The 27,400-nt window shown below is 40.2% G+C and overlaps 1 protein-coding gene across 1 annotated transcript in view; it reads left to right on the forward strand.

The window, feature by feature from the left end:
• Nucleotides 1-27,400, forward strand: part of gabra3 (gamma-aminobutyric acid type A receptor subunit alpha3) — a gene marked incomplete at both ends in the record, with an annotated part of 59,867 nt that overhangs the window by 31,575 nt on the left and 892 nt on the right. Inside the window, 5 exons of the mRNA XM_080041600.1 lie at nucleotides 9,537-9,757; nucleotides 13,080-13,162; nucleotides 13,884-14,027; nucleotides 17,838-17,990; nucleotides 21,734-21,939. Of these exons, the coding sequence (XP_079897726.1) occupies nucleotides 9,537-9,757; nucleotides 13,080-13,162; nucleotides 13,884-14,027; nucleotides 17,838-17,990; nucleotides 21,734-21,939 (807 nt within the window). The remainder of the gene's footprint in view (nucleotides 1-9,536; nucleotides 9,758-13,079; nucleotides 13,163-13,883; nucleotides 14,028-17,837; nucleotides 17,991-21,733; nucleotides 21,940-27,400) is intronic.

A 27,400-nucleotide genomic window follows, 5' to 3' on the forward strand; every position in this document is an offset into this window, starting at 1 on the left:
TTGTTTAAGAAAAAGAAAAAATAGATATGGGCTTTGAAGACAATGAGTTCTCAGAGCCAATGTAGGCAATTTACAGTAGGCCAGGGTTGTGCAATCATGTTTTCTGGTTCGTGAGATTTCAGGCTTCTGAGTTCAGAATGACTCGGATTATTTAAATTTTAGTGTGGAGCGGGACAGCTCAGCGTATTGAGCACTCCAGTAAACAGTTCTGGGAAACAAAAGCATGGACCAGTTTTCTAGGTCAGTTAAAAGAAGAGGCAATGGCTTATCCTGGAGGTATTTCAGAGGTGGAAATAAGTTTTTTAAGACACTTCCTTGATGTGCTGCTCACCAAAGAAACGTTTTGTTTCAGAGATTGTATACCAGAGTTTCACAGATTCCTCATGACATTACTGAGTGATTTACTTGTCAAAGGTAGTTGTTTCCCTCCATATTCCTTTAATGAGTATTTCAATGAACTTTATTAACTCTTTAATAACCTCTAAGCAAAAAGTGCTTCCTCTCAATAAGCTAATATACCACTCTATTTGTGCTATCATTGATTTTGATACAAGGCAGGAAATTCAACCCAGATTAACCCCCTGATGGTTAATCATCTTTGAATGAACACAGTCAAAGGAAAAAAAAAACATCAGAGACACATGTCGATGTGGGAATGAAAGAAACCGGTAAAAACAGGTTACCCATGCTGATTTTCGCCATTAATTAGTCACCTTGAAGCTGTTCAAAGAAATAAAGGAATTCATTTAGGGCTTGCGTTTTAGATTGAATTGGACAGCATTGAAGGATTAGAGGATAAAGATAAGCATATTGCTTTGTGGGAGGGGAGGGCTAGAAGAAGCGCATGCACAATGAGATAGCACTGGATTGTGCTTGGCATTTAATACGAAATCACTCAAGTCAGGGAGTTCTTCAGAGGCTCTTGATGAAGTCTTAAACAGTGCTCTTTTTCTAAATCGTTTGGAGCAACTTCTCCACATTCACAGCAAGTGACCTTCAAGTCGATATCTGAACATTTGTTGAAATACTGCTTCAGATGAAAGGGATTTTTCTTTTTACAAATGACCAACAAGAATGAGAATCTACGGCCATGCTAGCCGTTCTGTGCGACTGTACCTAGGCAGAGCAGTACTTAGCTGAATGCTAATGTCAACAGGCTAACATATCTACCTTGATAATGGTAACTTGCTGATGTTTAACATGTTCACTATCTTAGTATTTAGTATTTTAGGATGGTAATATTTGTTATTCAGCAATAAACATAAATGACAGTACAGGACGCTGGGAATGCCACTCATTTTTGTGTTGTCTGCTAAATATCTGTTTTTTCATCTATGCCCCTTTCCCACCAACGCAAAATTTAATTTGTATTTTATTTATTGGTTCCCTTCAGGGACATTGCACACTAATCATCAACAGTTAAACTGTAAGTGAGCCAGAGTTAGCCTAAAACGCCAGTTTACATCCGTTGTCCCTGGCCAGATATTCAAAAGGCAACCTAAAATGACAGAAATAAAATGCAAAATCGTGGCCAGTTCGGAGCTAGAGCCCAGTTTGAACCAGTTTTTTGGTATCCCACCGCCAGAGAGCCGGCTCAAGGCTGGAAAAACTGGTGCCAGAGCAGCCCCAGGTTAGCCTGGTCCTACCAGCCCATCGTACTTCCTTTCATTTGTACAGAAGGTCTGGAATCGCTCAATTGACAAACATAAATTCACTTGAAGGCGGGTGTTTAAAACTATTGGATCTTCACAGTGCCACTCTGGATCTGCCGACCAATCACATAACGTTTGGTCGAGACGTATGTCATGCGCCGGCTTCTGCAACTGAAACTGACGCACCTCATTGTTCTCAGCCACTCCCTCTGTTCGCTGATTGGTCAGGTAAAAAATCTGCAGGAGAAAACCTGCAAATATACCGCTGCCCCAGACTGACTACTGAAGGGAAATTAAAATTGAGCGGAAGTAGGTAGGCGGGCGGTGCCAAGCTAGCCCCAGGTTTCAGCTGGACTGGAAATAAGAACCGCATAGGTCAGGGGCCAGGGGAGGGATTATCCCGACCAACCAGACCAACAAAAACCTCATGCCCTCCATATTTAAAAACACAGCTACTGCGAGACGTAAACATAATTACGGAACGTAACGATTAAATCGACTGGCAAATATACGCTGTATGGGTCCTGTTTGGTTTACAAAGCAAAGCGAGAGGCAACACGTGTAAAAATAAGGTGTATCCACCGCTGTTGTTGTGTTTAAAGCTAGAGCTAGCTTTAGCGTTGGCCACAAAAGCAGCGATATTCACAGACATTTACAGTGACGGCATGACGTTGCTCTCTTGCCAGCTCTGGTCTGTGGGAAACTAAACGGTTCATAACTTGTGCCAGGGTGACACCAGTTGTTGACTGGCCCCAGCACCAGCCCGGAGCTGGCACTTGGTTCCCGATGGTGGGTAAGGGGTACTAGTCCCATTATCGGGTCAACATTTCAATTTGTTCAATGCTTTGGTTTTTGACATCAATCATTCATTTCATCCTGAAGACACAATAATGAGTGTTTCAAAATCCATCCAATAGTTGGTATATTTTACTCAAAGCAACAAATCTCATCCTTTTAGTGGTGCTAAAAGAAAAGTCAGGGGATCACAACAGTCGGTGCGATATATCGTCAGGGAAAAATTAAGTACAAAGTATTGTGCCAATCCATCTTGTGGATGTACATATATTTCACTGGATGAATTACAATTCTGGCATGCCCGTGGTTCTAGATGAGAAGTCAGGGGGTCACCAACGTTATTAGGCGTCATCCTCTGGATTTGGTGGCAATCCATCCACCATTGTTAAGATATTAAAGTCTGGGCCAAAGTTGTGAGTGATCCGATCGCCATTGCCATCCCTAGGGCCATCCCGCTTGCATGGCTTAAAATGTGGAGCATAAATGCTGGGAGAAACTGTTAAAACTGAGTTCTTAGACAGGGCACACTCTTTACCCTAGGCATCCCTTACTTTATGTTGTGTATATCCAGTGTTCCAATTACCCATCTTTGTAACATCAAGTGTCCCAGAAATGTCTGCTACTCGCTCACCCTAAGGGCCACTCGTTCAGTCTTCACTTGGGCCCCAATACGCCACATCTGCCTTTAGTGTTCCACTATCGCAACAGGAGGCAAGCTAAGTGCATAATCAGAGTGAAACTGGAATATAAGGCCTATAACAAGATGCGATGTTCAGAGTTGTGTCTGACCACGGCAGATATCTGCAGTGTGTCACACCAAGACCCAGAATGCGGGTTTACGATCTTGATGCTGATCTCTGGTAAGTAGGTGGGTGTGTTTTACCAAGTCTGGCCTCCTCCCTCATTAACTCCTGGTGATTTTTCTTCTGTCCATTTCTCTGTCTATGGAGTCACATCTCATTCACATGTATGCATTGTCAAAGCAGATTTAACCGTTTTATGGTGGGGTTTGACAGATCTGCTCTGATGAAATGGGAAACGATTGAGGCTGTCACAGTTACTGTGCTGAAGCTTGCTTTGACAAAGCTGTCAGCGTTGTCTTGATTTTACCAGGATGTCACAATCTCTGAGAGTTAACAGTTTAGGAATATCTGCTAATTCAGGAAACTCAAACTCCAAAATGCCCAAGCAGTTCAAGGTCCTTGGGACAGATGGGAGGTTTGTGTAACTAAAACTAGATCTACTCGATTCTGCATCAATCATGTTGACCTTGTACCAAAACCTGCAAGCCCAATTGAGCACCTTCTCATGAAATTAGAGCTTGATTCTTTTCTTCACTCATCATTCATGTAATCCTTTTCCCATGCCTCAGCAGCAAGATGGGAAAGAGTCAAAGTCATGGCAGGAACTGTATTTTCACACCCTTTCATTTTGTGTGAATTTGCGCTAATGTGAAACTTGTGTTGTTAGACTGACAGGAACTCATGTACAAATATTCACAGAAATGTGTGTTGTGTAGTGAATAATAGGTCTCCTTCCAGAAGACAATCGTCACAAAACTATTTGCGTATAGTACACTAAATTCCAACTCACTGCTCTGTAATTTCTTTAATTGTCCTTTTGCAGTGGTGCAGTCTCTGTATGAAGGCTATCTTGTGAAAAAAATTGTGTTATAGTAAAAAAAAGGGTTTATTTTACCAGTCCGTTGGATATCATTAGTTTTTTAGCAACGGATTTCCCTGTCTTTCCTGCTATTATTTTGTGTTTTGAAAAAACATCATTGATCAAACAACTACAGAGAGGATCATTTTCTAGTTATTACCTACACTGTCCAGGATAAGTCCCAATTTTAACCCAAAATGTATCAACATACAAATTTCAGGCCAAGGTTCTGTAAGATGAGGGTGTTGTGTATTTGTGTTTGCTTCAGCCCGTATAGAAAGCTGGATGGATTAAAATAGGAGTGCTTCTGTTCATTCAGATCTGTATAAGACAGAATTGACAAATGTGGCTAAAACAACTTCTGTGTGGACATGCCATAAGATTAACTACACACAGGATAAGACACCCAAACCTTGGTCTTTGCTATAAAGTCATACCCCGGTTATCAACCCCGATCAAATACCTACTTAAGTGCAGTACAAGAACATTGCACTTCATGGACACTACCATTGAACATAATACAAAACTGCAATTTGAAGTTATAAAAGAAACAACCATTTGGTAGTATTTAAGTAGTACATTAACATCAATTTTAGGAGGTGGGATTGCACATGCTAGACATTGTTTTCTTATCATTTGTTTTTCTTTTCTCTCCTATTTACATTTTGAATATGAGTCCTGCACACAATAACCATAATTAAATAATGTGTCTAATATTTTAAACATGCATGTTGTTTTTTCTGGCAAAAACATCTTCACTGCTACAGATCCTTAAATTGTTTACTGCTTTCTTATTCTAGGCTGAGTATACTTGTAGAAAAGAATGTACAAATCAGGTGTGGCACAATGAAGGGCTTATACATGTTTATGTCTCAGAGCTGCAGAGGCTGGCGAACACTGAAGATAATTGGAGTTGGTGTGGGATTCACAGCTCATTGCAAGTCTCACACAGGTTACAGTTTCACAGGGAAAAGGTGAACAGCACATGAGAAGCAAAGCAGTGGAAAATAATCGACAACCCGAGAGCAAGAAGGACTAGTAATTAAGACATTAATCAAATCTTTGACTGATTATTACAATGCCCGGATTGTGAAGGTCAGGAGAGCCAGGTCGAATGGATACACTGCCTCCAGCAAGCCGCCTAAATCATCACCCCAACATCTTATCGGAGTGTTACCTTTGGTTTGCTGTTTACTGTCAAAAACAAGACATCATCACATATATCAGATGTTTCTTGTCTGCACAATAAATTAGGGCACTATAAATCTTGTCAGGGGCACTAAATCAAACCAGTCGCCTAATGTAGAAACACAAAAATGTGCACATCAAATTGTAGTCATTAAGAGGACAGGGGCCTGTTTCAGAAATCAGGGTTAACAAATACTGAGTTTATTCCTGAACTCTGAGTTGACAAACCCTGACATGAGAAAATCAAGAGTTTTCTGTTTCAGAACAGCTTATTAGGGTTAATTGTATTTCATAGCCTATATGAAGATATATAGATATATTTGACAATGGAAAATTATTTTGCTTTTGATTAAGCAGGTAAATTACAAAGAAAAATCATGCACACCGGCTGTAAAACCACAAGAGCCTGACTAAAATGTCCTGATATGTTGAGTAAAACCTAATGAAAATGTGATGATTTCATTAAAATGAACACTGTCTAATAACTAAATGTTTAGAATTTAATGAACTCATTCATTTAAAATAAAAAGCTACATTATTATTCAATCAGATATTACACACAACCTTCCTGCCATTATCAGAGAACCAGACACTGTCGTTTTTTTAAACGTCTAGACTCATTAAGCCCAGTCTGACATACACCCTACCTTAACTGCACACTTATCAGCCTTTCCTATCATTTTCCTCATTTCCTTTGTTTCTCATCATTTTCCCACTACTTCAGCAGCCTTGCAATCGTTTGCCTCACTTCGCCGCTCCCTCTTCCACTGAGACTCACACATAAGCAGACGAGATATGTTTGCATGTGCTTGACATGCTTGTTCCCTCTTTTGTTTTATAATTCCTATTTGTATACATGTTTGTTAGTCCTTTCCCACCAAAGTACCACTGTGACAATCATACAGTATTTACACAAAGTGTTCAGTAATGAACCTTGACTTATGAACATTAGTGACACATTAATAGTTATAGGTCGTTAAAAACACAGACTTCATGCAGTGTGTTGGGCTATGCCCTGCACAGGGTATAAAAGACTTGGTATAAGTATCATGTAAGAATATTAATTAGTGTTAAAGGGACCTCCATTAACTGTAACCTGATTTCACTCTGTTTAAACTTCCCCACCTCAGGGATACGGTACATGCTGGAATAGGCAGAAGCGTAACTGTGTACTTTGAAGCTTACAATAGGTGAAGGTATAGTGGACGTGTCCCTGCTGAGATCATAAGAAACTGCACCAGGCAAAGAAAAACACATCACTGACTTCGGATGTCTCTTCATGTTTCCTGTGTGTCTCTTACACTGTCCAACAAATGCAGAAAAAGTATAAAAAGTATCTAGTCGGCCTAGTTTCTGAGTGCCGCAATGAAACAGTGGGGTAAACCAAATTTGAAACTAGTTATGTGGGGCATGTGAAACCTCCACAGCAGGCAGTTAGTCCATCGGCAGAATAGCATCCAATAAGAAAAATTACAAGCAAACAGTTGCTTTGGTATTGAGCAGATACAGACCAAAATCATCTGCATGGCTTTTTAAAAAAATATCAAAAATATGTTCATCAGCTAGTCGCTAACTTTGTCCATCTGTCTGTGTCTGAGCAGGTAATGAGCCGTGGGTTTATCTGAGAGTATTGGCTGAAACTCTGTTGCCGATCAGAGCCATTCACCCAAACAAAAACAGTGAAGCTGTAGGCCACACAATCTAAACAATGAGCTGAAAGATTTTGAAAAAACTGAAAGAAACTGCAGAGCAAGCTTATGTATCTCTATTGGTTTGTCACTATGAGTGGCTTCTTTCACAATACGCACATTTTCTTGATTCGTTGTTAATCTAAAAATATTGATCGGCGCAGCATTGGGTCATTCATCATCGAAATCAAAGCTGTTTTGTATTGCTGGGAATTTTCTTATGTTGGGTTTTTGACAGTTCAGACAAAACAAGCTATATCAAGACATCACCTTGGGCTCTATAAAAACTAGTGATGGGCCTTTTTGCACTATTTCATTTTTATATTTTAAACATATAAACAGATTCATGATTAAAGTGATCATTATCAGTTACTTTAAATGCTTTTTGTTATGTATACACTGTATAGTTTTAGGATTGTTGAATCTGTATTAAGCTGTGTCTTGGTGCTTTAAGACACATACGCCTTATCTCCAATATTCCACTTGTTATCCACCCAGGGACCATGGAATGGGGTGTTCTCTCTTTCTCTCTTCCTTCATATGTTCTCCAAAATGCTTTCTAAAAAAGGCAGGATGCCAAAATATGTATGCGAGCATATAAAAGGCATTTGTATTGTATTTTGTGAAGAGTGATTCGGTATTCATGAATCTATTTGTAACACTGTCATTCAAGTGCCATGAATGTGTTTAAAGTGTCATTTAAATGGCAGTTGTTTGCTACAGTGAATCTATTCATGATCCTGCCTGCCAGAAAAGACAAAAAGACATTTTAAAATGACTGTTGGGTAGAAACTCTGCTCTGTCTCCTCTGTAAGGGAGAAAATCAATCATTCAGTCCCTGGAGGAACCCCAGCTGGCATTTGAACTGATTGCACCATTTGGCCTTGTGTGGAGATGCTTTTCCTCATTCCTGTCTTTCAATCTTCAAATTAATCCCTGTGTTTACAGGATATTTCCGTCCAAAAGGAAACAAACAAATGATGGTTCTGCCCAGCTTGGCTGAGCTCAATTGTGTCTGCTTATTCATCATTGGATGTTTAACACTGATTATGATGAGATTTGGCAATGTTGACCAATCTCACAGACAAAAGAAGAATGAAAGGGCATAACATGATCATAATAGGAATTAAAATAAATCCAGGGTCTTTTAGTGCCAGGGTACAACAAACTCTCTTTTTCTTTTGCTGGATAGTTTTGGTCCAAGATGCAGCAGCACACAACAATAAATCACTGTGTGTGTGTGTGTGTGTGTGTGTGTGTGTGTGTGTGTGTGTGTGTGTGTGTGTGTGTGTGTGTGTGTGTGTGTGTGTGTGTGTGTGTGTGTGTGTGTGTGTGTGTGTGTGTGTGTGTGTGTGTGTGTGTGTGTGTGTGTGTGTGTGTGTGTGTGTGTGTGTTAATCTGTTCTGTTTATGACCTCGAGCACTGAGCAACTAAATCATGACCAAACTCATAGTGGTACAATTAGTGTTAAAGTAGATCGATTACTTTTATAGAGATAATAGACACCTCAAACATTGCCCAAAATGTAATGGGGAACATCAGTCAAAAAGTGGGAGGAGAAACCGAAGTTGTCGAGGGGAAACATTTGTGTGTCACACTGCTGCTTTTATCTGTCTGTGAAGCTCTCTGCGGGCTTTGTTAAGAGAGCTGTTGTGAGGACAGATGCTGCGGAATTGTTTGTGGCACTGTAAGCGTGCGGGCAGCCAGGAGGTCAATCACATCAGTTAACAGGCGTCCATCCTGCCCTGTTTAGAGGAGCCGTGTGATGTGCTGAGTGGAAGCTGTACGCCTCTCCTGCTGAGGATGATGGCTTCCTCTTGTTAGAGCCACAGTGAAATATGACATTCAGTTTTTTCACTGAGGTAGAGGACAGTTACCGATCAATGGTGAGTGTGTGACAGTACGCCCTTTCACCAAATGAGAAAAAAACCCAAAGAGAAAAAGAGAGAAACACATCCCCTGTGATTTTATCGATCGCCAATAATGTGTGCCGTTGTGCAAGATGAGGACGACTTACTTCTATCTCAGTCTGTTAAGGCGGCTGCATTCAGTCTGCACAGTCGCTGTGGGCACAGCAGATGAAGGAAGTCTGTTGCTAGGACACTGAGAATGAATAATGTGAAATAAATTCCTTTTGACTGGCTATTTCCTGCATTCCTTTAATTGTATTTACTTCCCAGCAAATTATTTAAACGTGAAACAAGGTGTATCGCCGACACTCCTTTGTATCTCAGTCCATGGTTATGGATTTGAAATATAAACACTAGATTGTTAACAGAGGAGTGATTAGAAGATGCCTGAATAGGCCCTGGATATGGCTCACATACATGGAATGCATGTATGTAATTGTTATTTATGATTAAGGTGAAAATGTTTGCCATAAAAAAAATTTCTATTGAATGTTAAAAGGTTTACATATAAATAGTATACGTATATTAGATATATAAATATTAACAATTAAATGGTTTACCTCAGCGTAACCAGCTCCGTGTCATAAATCTGTTAACTGCTATCTTGCCATTTAATCCTTTGCCATGCTCTTCCCCCTCAGGAGTACACCATCGATGTGTTCTTCCGTCAGAGTTGGAGGGACGAGAGGCTGAAGTTTGACGGGCCCATGCAGGTTTTACCGCTCAACAACCTTCTGGCCAGTAAGATCTGGACTCCTGATACCTTTTTTCACAACGGGAAGAAGTCTGTGGCCCACAACATGACAACTCCTAACAAACTGCTGCGACTAGTTGACAACGGAACACTTCTCTACACGATGAGGTGAGCCACATGTGAAATGACTCCCAGTCAACACCTCCACTTTTTTTTCTAATTGTACTTTAACAACAGTAAGGAGTCAATACAGCCATGTTAGGAGTTTTGTGAGCATGTACTTACAAACTTAAGTGAACAAACTGCACAGACAGTTTGACTTGCTGATGTTGCTGGATTAAGAGTCGGAGGATAACCAAAGTAATTTCACTTCATCATGACAGGGACATGAAAGTCTTTACCAAATGTAAGGGCAATTCATCAAATAGTTGTTGAGACATTTCACTTAAAGCCACATATGTCAACCTCATGCTGGATGAAAAGTCAGGGGATTAATCATAAACTTGTGGGGAGCTGATGCAGCAGCTACCTGGATCATTTCATCTGTCCGTGTCAGATTACTGACTTGCAGCCACAGAGAGCGAACAGACGACTCAAAGGATTTTCACTTCATTAAGGATTGTAAGTGTGGATATGTTGCTCCTAAAATGCACTGTATATCAGCAACCACGTCGGTCACAATTGGTGTTTAGTCCTCCCAACGGAGCCTCCAAGGCAGCTGCCTGGAAGGCACTGTTGAGAGGACCACTGTTAAGGTTAGGATTAGGGTTATGGTTAGGGTTAGAGTTAGGGCCTTCCAGGCAGCTCCACCCGTCTAATCTGTCAATCAACCAGCCTTCCCTGCAGCCCTGCAACACTTGAACATTAATATATTTATGATGCTTGTCCACTAGGTCAGGATTGATTTGCAAGGGTGAAAATAAGACAGTGAAACAATTTTATTTTGTAGTCCCACATGAGCAGATTTGATGCATTGGCAATTCTGCCAAGGCCAGCAAAGAAATCTGGGCTCTAATGGAGTATTACAAGGGCTAATATGTTTACATAACCTAGTAAACGTATGGTAAGATGATAAAGGTGTATGATGAAGCAAAGCATGATGAGCCTCTGCCTTGTAAAAGCCAAAAGCTTTGTTTAAACCAGTTCATCACATATCTATTTTATTTAAAGCTACATTTCTTGACTAAACAACTGCTCAAATCCTTTTAATCAGCATGCCGACAGCATCTGCTGTCGACATGCTGCAAAGGCCACAGCAGGATTGCTTCTTTTTGGTAAATTGAGGAAGCTGGTAGTGTCTGCCACTGCTGCTACACTCTTGTTTTTGTGTGCAAGAATTTATCACTCTCTCAGTTCACCCCATTTTCATTCAAGCTCTCTGTGTTTACTGAAGCAATTCTGTTTCCCTGATAGAGAATATTAAATCACATAAAGCTTTGAATGTAGTCTACTTATCAAAGGCAGTGGTGTAAAGTTTTTGTTGAAAGCTTTAGCTTAATTTATTTTTTCTTAAATCCACAAAATAGACTCAGGAGCTTATGAACCACTAAAAACAAATACAAAAGACACTACCATATTTGGGGATATCCAGTGCAGAGTGATGGAACCACTGGACCAATGATGCATGACCAAACACTCACTGCTGTGCAACTAGAGTTGGAGCAATGCTGCCTTGAATTACACACTTAAAATGTTGGATTTTGAAAATGTGTTATTTTCAGTACGGTATATGGAAAACTAATATGCTGAACTAATATATAGCCTATATATAACATTAGTGGCATGACTACAGGGAATGCAGTTTGGGTCGTCCCACCACTTTGGTCCTGACTGAAGTATCTCAATAACTTGGATGGATTTTCAATAAAAAAAATTCTGACATTTATGGTCCCCATACCATGAATATTAGGCGATTTGGTGATCCCATAACATTTCATCTAGCTGCACCATGAGATTGACACTTCTATTTTCTGCTATTCCAACATTATCAAATGCCATGAAATTTTGTAAAGACATTAATGTCTCCGATGGACTGTAAGAATTTACGGATCCTGTCAGTTTTTATCCAGCGTCACTAACACGTCAACATTTCAATATCATATTTTGGTTAATGGATCAAACCTGCAAAATGAATTACATCTGCATCAGCCTCAACTGTTCTTTATATTAAGTGGTTATTAAGAAATGTTAGCATGCTATCATGCTTAACTAAAATGTAATCTGCTTAACATAATAATTTGAGGTTAGCACAGCTAGTGTTATCATGTTAGCATGTTGCTTAAAGCACTGATATGCATGGTTGTAATCTTAGCCTTGTTTTCTTAATATTTAATGTGACGTTTTGCCATTGCACAAAGACAGCTTGCTTTGTTGTCTTTGATCAAAGTCATTCTAATTGTGTTATCTGTAATCTTTAAATGTAAGAACTTTTTTTTTGCATTTGTTTCCGTCAGAATGTCAGTACAGTTTAAGAATGAGATTAATTTTGTTGCCAGTTTAAGCACTGTATGATATGCAGCGGTGTGCTTCTCACATTTGATGTATGTGTATTGTATTCATTTGAGAAGTTACTGAGCCACTTATCAGTAACGAGGCAGCACCAGAGAGCAGCCAAGAGAGTGTAAAGTGCATCATAAGGAGGTAATTAGAAACAATAAGTCATTAGAAGTCAGCAGAAGCGGCCCACATACGTTACTAGGTTTAATACTGTGGCTGAAACAAACATTGAGCATCATGGAACAGTGTTTACGATAGTGAGAAAAACTAGATCTACTCATGAAATACGTTTTTTTCCCAATATGCTCTTCATATAAAGTTTACATAAACATTATTACAATAACTAATAAAGGATTAACCTGAAGAAGTGATAAAACTATGTTCTTTTTCACTGACATGTTCCACATAGGAGCATTACATTTACACTAACTGTATTTACTTGCCCGTATATTTTGTTTCTATCCTGGTCGCTCAAATAAAACATTTTCGATTAATGCATGGACTGTAAATGTAGTAATTAAGTTACTTCAACCCAGTTTGTGTTTCATTAATGAGCAACTCAGTTTTTTTTTAACTCAGAAAATGTAATCCTCATGTTGATTGAACATGAATTAGTGAGAAACTATGCACCACTTCAGCCACCTGACCAAAGGAAATAAACTCTGGTACTCTGTGGAGAATTTTTCTTTGTTGTCAGTCAGCTGAACAATCATTTTACCACTGGTGGCAAGAGGGAAATGGACTGAGAACACATATTTTTCCCAAACATACACACAGTGGCTTAATAATGAGCATAGTACTAAGCTGTTGAAGTAATTACTGTGTCACATAAAAAACAACAAAAATAGAGACATTGATTTCCTTCAAGATACAATGATATCAAGCCTGACTACAAATTTTGGTCAATGATAATGCACTCATGTTTCTGGTGTCCGTACTGCAGCCTGACTGGTGTAGTATTGTCTCTCCCTGTCTCTCCCTCTGCCCCCCTCAGGTTGACCATTCATGCTGAGTGCCCAATGCACCTGGAGGATTTCCCAATGGATGCGCACGCCTGTCCTCTGAAATTTGGAAGTTGTAAGTCAGCCCAAATGGTCACAATAAAACAAGAGTTTAAATGAAGAGTTTGATATGAAATCGCACTGCAGAAACAGTGGTGCTTGTTCTCTGAAGGTGTCAGGCGCCTTAATGGTCCCGGAAAAACTTCAGAGGACTAAAACTACACTTAACTATCATGAGAAGTTTTAATTTTTTGCAAAAAAATCCCTTCTTACCCTAGAGTCTACGGCCGTGCTAGCAGCTCTGTGAGCCTGTACCAAGTACCATACAGTGGTGCTTTGAGCTAAATTCTAACATCAATTTGCCAATATGCTCTAAATCACAATGATAACATGCTGATGTTTGCTGGTCGAAAATTCCTTTGCAATGCATTCAATATTCTATATATTTCAGTTATCAACAACTAAAAGAAAAAACTTACACACACTCAGTGCATTTCCATGGGACAACTAGATTGGATTAAGCCATATACCGATTTTGCCACTCGAACGGACCGAGTCACTTGTCTGAGTATACATGGCCTTTCAGAGAATCGGATAAATGGCCGTAGCATAGCTGACTCTGCTATTCTAGATGGCGCTGTAGCCCTTTCAATAAAAAAATTAAAAGTACTTAGCTCAACAATTTACTTTACTGCAGCCCCTTTTTGTCACAAAGAATGTTGATCATCTTTACAAAAACATACAATAGAAGCCTCACACGTCGGTTCCTGTTCTTTCACCCTCTCTCCGTTGCCCAGATGCTTACACCAAACATGAGGTGATCTACCTATGGACCCAGGGAGACGAGAGGTCTGTTGCCGTCGCAGAGGATGGCTCCAGGCTGAACCAGTATGACTTACTTGGGCACGTTATTGGCAAAGAAACCATCAGCTCCAGCACAGGTACACAATATGCCATCCTCAGCCCAGACAGCAGAATACAGCAGAATTTCAATAAAATCAAATTTGGTGTGTTAAGTGAAAAGTGATAGTTCAGTATTTTTCTCAAGATTTCATAGCAGTTTGACAGTGTTTGCCAAAATCTATTCTGCTTAAGGAACTCCTACCTTTGAAACATACAGTAAACTCTTATTTATGCACTTGTTTGTGTGTTTTCATAAAGTAACAGTCCGCACCTTTTTCGAATTTCGATTCCGCTTGTATTATTTGTCCATCGAGAAAATTATGACTTATCAGTTTTCGGGGGAAACCATTCAGCATATTTACAAACATAATATGAAGAGGTGTGGTATATTACCATTATTCTGTTTTTGGCTACAGCCCAGAGTCAACTTTAATAAGCAGAAAATTAAAAGAAAATATGCCAGCCCATGTAGTTGATTTTATATTCATTTGATCTGAAACTCTCGGCGTCAACACTGCTGCAGAATCCTTTTATCTGTCACACACAATCGAATCACTTTCTTTGTTTCCCCACGGAGTGGCTTTAACCTTACGGTAGCATTTCAGCATAAAGGGATGAAATAACAAGGTTTGGGCTGGGTATTGACATTCACTAACAACAAAATTCATGGAAATTAACTGATAATATATCATAGTTCACCACCTCAGGCAAAGTGCTGTGTTTAATAGCAGTTGCAATTTACAGGAAATGGAAAAAGCTATAGATAAAAGGTTGCTTCAGTGGGACAGATGCTAGTTACTGAAGTGAAACTACAGTACATAGCTCACAACTGAGCCACACTGGTCATCCGGTTTAGGACATTTAAGAAACCCCTTAGAAAAGAACTTTCCACCACTAGGATTATTCAGGACTTTTACTATGTTATTAGTTACATATTCATCAGACAAAAACAGTTGAAATAGTTTCTGTTGTAATTTTTGGGAGGTCCATGCCTATTTTCTCACAAAATGCGTGGACTACTAGCCGGTTTTCCTGTGAGCAAACAGTGTGTTGAAAGCTTTTGTGTAACAAAGGACGCTTCGGTGGTGTAACAATAATTCAAGCGAACTGCAGGGGTATTTTGAGGTACAAACCAAGGTCTGGCTACAAGTAATACAATTCAAGGTGGAGTCAACACAGTTGCTTTCATAAACTTGTTCAGCTTGTGGATGAATAAAAAACGTATTTCTTTAAACTTTAAATCTAATGGACTACAGCGAGCCGAGGGATGGGAGGAAATGGATTTGAGACAGTTCAGCTCTGGTTAGGATCTGCTCAGAAAAAAACACCTCAGGGAGGAAGAGACTGTTTTCCTCATATCTTTGCAACACAGATTACAGACATGGCAATGAGAGCTGGTGCTTAAGGGAGATGTGAATTTGTCCATTTGCTGCCGTCAGAGCTGAAGGAAATGCTCAGCATCAAGGGTTAGAAGGACTCAGGCAGATGTTCTTCACATCCACAGTAGGGCAAACTAGAAGAACATATAAATATGTTTTTTAAGGAATAGTCCACTGAAAATCTATATTTAGAGAATCAATGGCTTAGTATTACCTAACTATCTCTAAAATAATAATCACACAAATTAAATGATACGTTTGTTGCTGTTTAATATGTATTACAAACATATTTTGTAGTGGTATTTTCTACCTCATTTAATTTTCTTTTGATACCTTAAAAGGAGCGACTTTGGAGAAACTCAACTCCCAGACCTGCAGTACCTTATTGTGTTATCATTTGAACCTCAACTCAAGATTTTCTCCATCATGCTTTCCCATGACCTCCCGCTCCTCTCATTCAGAGGACAATTGTACCATCAAATTCACTTCAAAAAACTCAAGTCAGTGATGGCCTCTGTGATTTCATTTATTTCCACTCTTTCAAAAAAAATTGTATGGGGGGGGGGGGGGGGTTTAATGGGGGGGTTGCAGTAACTGTCCATCGCATTTGTTTTGGTTATTACGTGTGTATTTTGCCTTTGTTGGCAACCGGATATTTTAGATATTTCTAAGCACATGGCGATTCAAATCTTATCTATAGGACTGAAGACAATTCTTTGAGCTACTTTGATGGTGCCAGTGCATGTTAATGTTATATACAGGTCCTTCTCATATAATTAGCATATTGTGATAAAGTTCAATATTTTCTGTAATGTACTGATAAACATTAGACTTTCATATATTTTAGATTCATTACACACAACTGAAGTAGTTCAAGCCTTTTATTGTTTTAATATTGATGATTTTGGCAAAAAAGTTAAGAAAAACCAAAAATCCTTATCTCAAAAAATTAGCATATTTCATCCGACCAATAAAAGAAAAGTGTTTTTAATACAAAAAAGTCAACCTTCAAATAATTATGTTCAGTTATGCACTCAATACTTGTTCGGGAAATGATTGCTTCAATGCGGCGTGGCATGGAGGCAATCAGCCTGTGGCACTGCTGAGGTGTTATGGAGGCCCAGGATGCTTCGATAGCGGCCTTAAGCTCATCCACAGTGTTGGGTCTGGTGTCTCTCAACTTCCTCTTCACAATATCCCACAGATTCTCTATGGGGTTCAGGTCAGGAGAGTTGGCAGGCCAATTGAGCACAGTAATACCATGGTCAGTAAACCATTTACCAGTGGTTTTGGCACTGTGAGCAGGTGCCAGGTCTTGTTGAAAAATGAAATCTTCATCTCCATAAAGCTTTTCAGCAGATGGAAGTATGAAGTGCTCCAAAATCTCCTGATAGCTAGCTGCATTGACCCTGCCTTTGATAAAACACAGTGGACCAACACCAGCAGCTGACATGGCACCCCAGACCATCACTGACTGTGGGTACTTGACACTGGACTTCAGGCATTTTGGCATTTCCTTCTCCCCAGTCTTCCTCCAGACTCTGGCACCTTGATTTCCGAATGACATGCAACATTTGCTTTCATCTGAAAAAAGTACTTTGGACCACTGAGCAACAGTCCAGTGCTGCTTCTCTGTAGCCCAGGTCAGGCGCTTCTGCCGCTGTTTCTGGTTCAAAAGTGGCTTGACCTGGGGAATGCGGCACCTGTAGCCCATTTCCTGCACACGCCTGTGCACGGTGGCTCTGGATGTTTCTACTCCAGACTCAGTCCACTGCTTCCGCAGGTCCCCCAAGGTCTGGAATCGGCCCTTCTCCACAATCCTCCTCAGGGTCCGGTCACCTCTTCTGGTTGTGCAGCGTTTTCTGCCACACTTTTTCCTTCCCACAGACTTCCCACTGAGGTGCCTTGATACAGCACTCTGGGAACAGCCTATTCGCTCAGAAATGTCTTACCCTCTTGCTTGAGGGTGTCAATGATGGCCTTCTGGACAGCAGTCAGGTCGGCAGTCTTACCCATGATTGCGGTTTTGAGTAATGAACCAGGCTGGGAGTTTTTAAAAGCCTCAGGAATCTTTTGCAGGTGTTTAGAGTTAATTAGTTGATTCAGATGATTAGGTTAAGAGCTCGTTTAGAGTACCTTTTCATGATATGCAAATTTTTTGAGATAGGAATTTGGGGTTTTCATGAGCTGTATGCCAAAATCATCAGTATTAAAACAACAAAAGACCTGAAATATTTCAGTTGGTGTGCAATGAATCTAAAATATATGAAAGTTCAATTATTATCATTACATTATGGAAAATAATCAACTTTATCACAATATGCTAATTATATGAGAAGGACCTGTATGTGATAAATCTTACCTTTGAATATTTCAGCTTATGTTGCTCCCAACTGGGCATAGCTGTGTTTATAACTATGACGTGTTTTTCTCTCCCTATCTCTTTCTGTTTTTCTCTCTGTCCCACAGGAGAATATGTAGTGATGACAACATATTTCCATTTGAAAAGGAAAATTGGCTATTTTGTGATTCAAACCTACCTCCCGTGCATCATGACTGTCATACTGTCTCAAGTCTCCTTCTGGCTAAACAGAGAATCGGTTCCAGCTCGCACTGTATTTGGTGAGTGCCATCCTGGGTTTTTATAACACAACTCACAAAAATGCACTACATGACTAATTAAACAGCTTAGATCCTTTGGAGAAGCATTTGGAAGTATGAGGTAAAAGCAAAGCAAATATGCAGAGCTGCAGTTGTTCTCAGATGATTCAGCAAACTGCAAAATAGTTCAATGCAAAACGAGGGCCAAAAAAGGTTCCAGTTTAAAAGTAACAGAACAATGCACAAGACATAGCTTGGTGCATTTGAGGTGCACATGGATGAATGAATGAGTACTGCCATGAAGCTTTTATGGCAGTATTGACTTTCCCCAACCTGCAAATACTAATAAATCAAAGAGAGGTGGAAGCAAAGTTGGAAAGTATAAAATTGGGAAAGTGCGGCAGGTGATAGACGAGGTGTTGTATCTCTTGACGAGGATGTTGGACTGCTTTGTCAACTATATTAACAGCCAGACTGCTTTGACGTGATGTGACTCACATAACATGTGCTGATTTAGAAAGAACCAGACATTTTTTAAATATAGGTACTCTCAACAAGGCAACATTGACTCTGAATTAGGGTCAGATCAGTATGCCATAGTAGCAAGTTTCGGGGGGAAATGGCAATGGGTCGAATCACAAATTCTGTATCAGAAAACAGTGTCACTGTTAATAAAGATGATGTAAAACTGTGAAACGAATCCAAGCGTGTAAAGGAGTATCTTATATTTAACAAACACAAATATGATATATGGCTATTAATTGAAAAGGACTGAACTGCATACGTTGGCTGTGTTATCTTCCCTCTGAATTTTGAATAATAGATTCACTGTGTCTAGCACCATTCATGTTGACAACAGTGTGTCTGTTTATATCACCACACACTAAAGATTAGATGCTTGTTTTTAACATTTTGAATTGGAAATTAAGAACACTGTGTAGATGCAGATGCACATGATAATATATGTTGAATAGCATGCAAAAGCAAGGGAAATTGTCATGGCTTCCTATTTCCATGCACACCTCTTAATAATCAGCTCCTTCAGTTTCACTGACAAACAAACATAACAAGAAGAACATTTTCAATTGAAGATACACCTGAAAAACAGACAAACAATAAATAAAACGTTTAGAGACCAATTTCCATCACATGAGGAGGGAAGCTGTAAAGCACAACAAAAGCGGTGGATACGTCTTATTTTTACATGTGTTGCCTCTCGCTTTGCTTTGTTAACCAAACAGGACCCATACAGCGTATTTTCGCCAGTCGATTTGATCGCTACGTTCGGTAATTATGTTGTGTTTACGTCTCATAGTAGCAGTGTTTTTAAATATGGCGGGCATGAGGTTTGAGTTGGTCTAGTTGGTCAGGATAATCCCTCCCCTGGCCCCCTGACGTAGGCGGTTCACATTTTCTAGCCCAGCTCAAACCTGGAGCTGGGCTGGCACCAGTTTTTCCAGCCCAGAGCCGGCTTTCTGGCGGTGTGATACCTAAAAACTGTCTCTAACTGGGCTCTAGCTCCGAACTAGCTCAGATTTTGCGTTGGTGTGAAAGCGCCAATATGTCCTTAAATTATCCAAAAGCAATTCATCAGTAACCCTTTAATTAACAATGTGCTAATAACTTTCCCTCTGTAAGGAGTAATACCACAATCAAAAAGAAAAAATGGCACAGTTAAAATGAGTGAATATAGTTATGAAAATGTAGTATTAGAAAATAAATCAATCTCTGTCTTTTTGTCACAAATTCTAATTTCTCACCCATGACTTAATGAGTTGACCTCCCTGTGATGTAAGATTGGAACAGATGAAGTGATTGCTTTTTTTGTGGTTGGATGGGCGACCATTGTCTGACCCACATTTCATTCCCAGCAGCACTGAATGGAAAGGCCAGGATGGGAAACTATTTGCAAAAAAGATTGAAAGATTATATGCCAAATTACACTTTTACAGATTAATTAATTTTAGTAGAGGGAGGCTGCTGCACATTATCTTATACATCCACACGCAAAACCGTTGTTTAAATCTACTGCCTCTAACTTGTTTGATCAAATGCAAAACGCTCACAACCATTTGTTTTTTATTGTAGAGATTTTGGACATCGTAGAATCTTTAGACACAGCTTTGCAAGGGCATCTACGTTAAAATTGAAGCAGCACGAGGATTGGACCCAAGTACAGACATATGCCTCGTTTCCACCGAGCAGAGCGGATCGGGTCGGAGCGGCTCAGAGCGGGACAGCTCACTTTTAAAAATCTGGGTTGTGTTTCCAACGCCGACCCTTATGGTAGAATATGGGTCAAAAGTATCGGGCTGCGGAACGAATGCGGTCAAGCCAGCGTTCTCTCATTTTTGCTTGCCCACACCAGCCGCTTCTATATTTATTCCCCGTGTTGTGAGCGTATTACGCCAGTAAATGCACAGAGACTGCTCGTGCAAGCCGACAGAGACAGTGAGCGTACAGCGCTCGCCTCGGCAGCTACGTGAGATTGCAGCAGTGGGACACAGTGTAGCCCACTGATTATTTAATGAAGCGGAAAAACACCAAACAATAAACAGAGTGCCGCGCCGACATTTTACTTCAAAACACAAGACTCTTTTCACTTTTGCCGATGTGAATTTGTCCATTTGCTGCCGTCAGCGACAGAATGAGAGCTGAAGGAAATGCTCAGTATCAAGGGTTAGAAGGACTCAGGCAGATGTTCTTCACATCCACAGTAGGGCAAACTCGAAAACACCAAACAATAAACAGAGTGCTGCGCCGACATTTTACTCCAAAACACAAGACTCTTTTCACTCACACGGCGGTTTAATGCGGACATGATTCTTTCGACCAATCAACAGACAGCAGTGTGTAGCTCCACCTTTTCGGCACCCTTTCAAACGACCGGTACCCCAATGGAGGAGTACAGAAAAGCTCATAGTTCACCCTACCCAACTTTTGCCAAATGAAAAGCCAAAATAAAGTCCGCTCTGCTCGGTGGAAACGAGGCAATACATGAGACGGGCAAGTTTACATGTGGCCTGGGAACTTCCTAATAGATTCAAGAAAATCAGGCAGGGAATCAGGATTGTGCAAGGGACAGGCGGCTGCTGGCAGGGACCCCCGACAGGATTGCCTGGGGATTACCAGCGGAGGCACACGGAGGCAGTGTAACTGGGGAGCTATGTTGCTCAGTCACTGGTGAGCTTGGAGAATCAGTGACTGTGGGACGCAGGAAATCAGTCACTGTGTGACCCAGAGAATCAGTCACTATGGGACAAGAGGATAAGTCACAATGGACCCGGAGGCACTGAATAGTGCCGCAAAAAATGTTATACACATCCCTGTCTGAATTCACTCCCACGGTGACTGCCAGATGTCAGGGGACCTGCTAGCCACAACCTAGCTAGCATGTGGACCCACAATTTCTAGGCTTACCAACCACATGGCAAGCAGATTTTTAGTGGGCTGTAAGGTAGTTAAAAAAAAGTTTTCTGATATCATGCTTGCCGGCTGAGCTGCAGGCTGGCATGCTAGCAGGCTAATAGATGGAGACCGGGGACTGAGAGGCTTAAGCCTGTCTAAAGGTTCTCCTGAACGGTTTTAAAGAGGCACACAACTTCCTGTTTCCATAACCACTAAACTGTTTTCACCACTTATGGCCTTGATGGCAAAACCTATGCACAATTTGACCCATATTGAAAAAAAAAAAAAAAAAAAGAACAGTCTATCTATCAACTAATCAACCAACCAATTAACTGATCTTTACATTCTATCCTCAGGGGTCACCACTGTCCTTACCATGACCACCCTGAGCATCAGTGCTAGAAACTCCCTTCCTAAGGTGGCCTATGCTACCGCCATGGACTGGTTCATGGCTGTGTGCTATGCCTTTGTCTTCTCTGCCTTGATTGAGTTTGCCACAGTCAACTACTTCACCAAGCGCAGCTGGGCATGGGATGGCAAAAAAGAGGGCATGGAAATAAGGGTGAGTTATTTTTATAATTTTTTCAATTGAAGGATATGGCATGCCTGTATTTTCACGCTGCAACACTCACAAATATGTTATTCGAAAGAACTAAATGCAACAAAAAAGAGAAATTTCATATTAGTTCCCTTTTTTCGATTTGATCACCTTGTTAAAAGAATTTCTCCAAGTTGCTCAGTAAGTCCTCATTTAACAATGGAGGAGCGGTGATAGCAAATTGCACTTTGGAAACATTGATAGAAAGTCCCCTCCTTAAAGCACCAAAGTACTCTATAAAGACTATAAAGAGGGATTTTATTTATTCATTAACAGCCAAATGGATCAGGGAGAGCTAGGGCGGAACAGTGAGAGCAGAAGCTGGGGTAAACTCCCACAGATGCTGGCCCTGATTTATGTTGGCAGCATATGTTCAAGTCTCATCCTAAAGTCAGGGTAGGCTCATTTTAACCATAAAAGTTGGCATCCTTACATATTGTCTTCACATTATATATACACTGATTAAAGTGTGTGTGCATTATTTCAGATGTATCACCTGAGGCTGACATTTTTATTTAAAAATAAAATCTAATTAATCACAGTTTAAAGATATCCAGGCCGTCAATAGTCTGGGCTGTTGTTTTATGAGAATATAAGACACTGTAGAAATATAGATGGTTAATAAGCATTTGGAGGAATCAGGGGTTTGAATTAGGGCTGTCAAACGATTAAAATTTGGAATCAGATTAATCACAGGATTCTGTGGATTAATCACGATTAATCACGATTAATTCTACCATTCGAATTAGGCCCAAATAATTACCATTTTCTCTGTATATTGTTGTATGAATTGAAAGATAAAGGACGGAAGGTGAATATATACATGTAAATGTAGTTTTTTGCACTTTCCTCCGCTACAGTGTGTGTGTGTGTGTGTGTGCGTGCGTGCGTGCGTGCGTGTGTGTGTGCGCGTTTGCACGCGTGACCACGTTCTATGGGACTGTTAATTTGTAACAGAAAGCCGATGTTATTTTGATGTCACGTTAATGACACACACCTCTGAAAACTGCTGACGTTAGTTTCCTCTCGTTAACGGAGCAGAATATTTCTCCTGTTGCTTCCGAGAGCAACTACCAGCCGCGACACAGAAGTAGCCGTTAGCAGCAGTTATAGGTCCGTGGTTAGCAGCTTTAGTTTAAAACACAGACTAGCGTGCTGCTATTTTTGGCCGCACGCAGCTACTGATCCTGGGTCAGCCACAACGTTAGAGTGACTGTAGTACAGAGCGGGTGGGATGCACGGGGCGGATCATTCTGCACATGCGTTAATTGCGTTAAAAAAATCAACGCATTAATTCCAGAAATGAATCACCCTGCGTTAACGCGTTAATTTTGACAGCCCTAGTTTAAATACAATGTTATTTCTTTGAAGCTATAATCACGTAAATAAAATGTTCCTCATGAAAACTTACTTTTGCCATTATGTCTATCATATTGTATAACTAACCACACCAAATAAAATAGTTAGAGGCATGAGACAGTATCAGAGCTGACACAGGGAAGTAATGAGGGAAATTAAAGCACTTGATCTATGAAATAACCTAAATTAATTTTTCATAATGGATCACAATTGACAGAATCAGGTGTTATTCTGTGGTTTGACCGTGCTGAGAAGTTTGAAATATGTTTAAGATTCATATTTACAGCTATAAAATAATAATCAATGGTTTGCCCCAATATTTTTTTTGCAGGTCTTTGCATGGTGTCCCGAAGATGTGAAGAATACAATACAATATGATTTTGTGTACACATTCCTGAGCCAGTAGCGTTGGAAAACACCAGCATAGATTTGCATTTCTGATGTTAAAAACTGCAAGAAAATGTATACCTTAATTATTTTTGCTTTATGTTACATTCGTTTTATTTATTTTTCCCAATTTAAACCAAACTTTCATTGAGCCTAATAACTAATTTAAGATGCAATATGTTTCTTAAAACAAACAAAAAACAATACTTGTAATTGTACACCTAGTGTAATTGATTTATTCCTGAGAGATATTCATAACCTTAATGGTTTGAAACATCATGAAACTGCCCGATTGGTAAATAATGGTTAGGTAAACCTTCTGTGGCTGCTAGTGCATAACATGTTGGAATACTTCAGTCGTCCACCAACACAACATGGGAGACACATTTCTTCTGCTGTGACAGACATAACCACAAATCTATTTTCTGCTGCTAATGTACAAACTGTTTGACACAATCAGTACAGCCTTTTCAGTTTTTTGTAGCTTGACATTTGGTTCTATGAGTGATTGGCAGAAATGCACATTGCTGCCACAGAAATTTTCAGTCGGTGTGGATAATTTGCAGCGTAACATTTTAAGAGAGTGGAGTTTTCTTTATTTTTTTCCCCTTTTCCTCAGCTTTTGATGCCTCGTCTTAATGGCAACAGCCTGGGCTGCATTCTTGGGGGCTGTGCTGAGCATGCAGTTGTCATGATAGATAAAAAGGAATGGGGTCATAGATGGAGACAATACACTCCCATAACACTCCCTGCTTGAATGAGCTACTAAAGCAAGGGAGATCATTCAAGATGTGCATTTCTGCCTTTTGAACAAACATTTACGATAAAATGAAGGGGAATCTGTAGGAAGGGACCGTATGAGGGTAGAGTGTCTATCAGGAGATACGTTTTATCAGAAGCGATATCAGCCACAACTTTTACCAGAACCAATCAATGATTTCACTGATGTGTGCTTATAACAGAAATTAGTCAGCAGGGAGTTAGGTTGTAATGAAAGCCTGCGTATTCTAGGCGCACCCAATGACAAATTATTGGACTCTACTGTTTTAGATATAATGTGATGGTTTCATCGGCAGAGGCATGAGCACTGACATTGTGCAGTGGGCTTCACTGCTGGTGCAAAAGTGAATACATTTACTGACACTTTTAACACAAGTTAAAAATGCCTGAAATATATAACTTTTTGTCTAATGAATCCAGAGTATATGTAATTTTAACGTTTTGAATGAAATTACAGCAAAAGAATTTGCTTTTCCATGATATTCTAATAATATGAGATGCACCTGTATAGACAAAGTCAATAGATTAATTGTATTCGGGGGTATTGTGCAAAAAATCTTAAGCCACAAGGAAATCATGTGCTGGCTCATGAAAACATGCACAAAGCCCATTGCCATGTGTGGTTTCCCTGATAATCACTCCATATGAATTAAAGCAGAGGACAATATTTGCTTGGCTCATTTGTCAGGTCCCTGAGCTAAAAAAAACCAAGCCTGATACCAAGGACTGAAGAGTTTAGGGGCTATGATTAAGGTCATATGACACGTTATAACAGTCATTGGCTTTTCCTGCTGATGTAAGCCATTCGCTGTGATAGAGGAGGCTCATGCTGGTGTTAGATGCGAAGGAATGATATCCTGGGAGAGTATCTGGATATCCAGGGGCAACAGTGCGACTCTTTCTCTCCCTGCACTAATTGACTTGAGATAGACCCCTTCAGGCAGCGCCTCACCATTTCTCGGTTTAATTCAATCAGCTGTCAGTGAGCTCTGTTAGCTCTCCACAACCCTCCCTGTTTCTGCTGTCTTTAGCCTGAAGGATTGTCCTTCTAGTGATGTCCCGCTTGCTTAAGGAGGAAACGCTGATCACACTGGGCCACCATCACCTTGGACAGCTAGCCTGAAGCTTATCAACGACTTATGAAACATCTTAGGGGGGCGCTCTGTGGTGTAGTGGCTAGAGCATGTACAATAGTGGCTCAGATTTATAATGCTAAGTTGGGTGTCTCAATAAGCTTTTACAAAAATCTGATTGAAAAATAAATGTTCATAAATATTATAAAACTTTAAGAAATTAACGCTTTTTTACTGTCTTAGACCATTTGACAGGACTTGTGGGAATAATATCAAATGGTTTCTGTGGCAACAGTCGTTGTTTTTATATTACATTCGACAGAGAACTGCTGGGATTGGGTCAAAATACTTATGGCGCTTTTCCACTGCATGGTATCAGCTCAACTCGGCTCGACTCAACTCGCATTTTTGGCGTTTCCACCACAATTTCATGGTACCTGGTCCCTGCTAGCGGCTGTTTTTTTGGTATCGCCTCGCTCTAGGTTCCAAGCGAGCTGAGCCGATGCTAAAAGGTGACGTCAGCAGACTGCAAACAAACACAAAACAGATAACTTTATTACGAGCATAGGGATGTGGCGTATGTGACGCATCCCAGATTCCCTCCTGCTGACTGAGTGGCCGAGTCACTCACCGGGACACCAATCCTCCCTTTTAATGGCCCGTCGCAATATTCTTCTACTTCTTTTAGAAAACAGATACATGGGGGGTATTACTTAAACATTTTCCAACCTTATTTTTGGCGGTTGGTGCAGTTAATAGTACAACAACTTATTGTAATTTCTGCTTTGCTACTTGACTCCGGAGTCGGCTTTCTGCCCCTTTGAATGACGACCCCACCCACGTTCAGGAGGTACTATTTGCGGTGGAAAATGACCTGTGCTGCTACCAAACCAAGTTGAGTTAAGTAGAGTTGGTCGAGTAGAGCTACATGTGCGGTGGAAAAGCGCCATTAATGTGTCGCCTCGTATAAACCGAATTTCTGTAAAGTTTATTAAACTTAAATTACAATATCATTCATTTGGATTGATAAATATGCCTCACTCTTTTCAGATGCTTACTATCGTGCAATTAACTCCCCAAATGATACAGTTAGAATTATTTTGTGGATTTGGGTTTATCGGGGGTAAACCCAAATCCACAAAATAATTCTTTAAGAAGTAGCCTCTGTTCAGTTCAGACGCTCACATGCAATGCCATTTTTCTGCCTCCGTTGGTGAATGTATGTGAATATTAGTGATAAGACCAAATAAAACCTTTGGTGATGAGCTGTGTGCAGAAAGTGAGCCTTTTGAAGGAGGGTTAGGAGAGGACATGCTAATAATAAAAAAGGATGGAGTCAAAGAAAGGAAGGAAATTAAATGAAGCTGATAAAGTAGAGCAACATTTAAAGCTGGGCTCAAAACAAAAGGGAAAGCAGGGAAAACTGAAAGTGAAATTCAATGTTGCACGAGACATACTGCATTAATTTTGATGCAGATAAAGTGGAAGTGGACACAGTGGGGATGAGTGGTGTGAAGAAAATGACCTCAGTACAGACTCACACACTCCATGGCACACAGGAAACTAAAACTATGCCCGGTGATCAATCTCGGTGCCCTACTTGTTCTCACATTTACCATGTGCACCGCATTGTGCTTTGTTAGGTTGACAGGTTCTTCTGGTGAGGCAAGTTCTGCTATCCGAGTACAAATTTAGCAAATAAAATCTGTCTCCCTCTGTGATTTCAGTATAAAAGACAGTCTAATGAGTTTTCTCTAGTGGTAGGAAGAAGGCAGTTTCTCCAGCCAGCTTCATTACACGCAGCCTTTGTCATGTTTGTTTTATCG

The sequence above is a fragment of the Ammodytes marinus genome, assembly GCF_949987685.1.
Source record: "Ammodytes marinus genome assembly, chromosome: 14".
Lineage (NCBI taxonomy): Eukaryota > Metazoa > Chordata > Actinopteri > Uranoscopiformes > Ammodytidae > Ammodytes > Ammodytes marinus.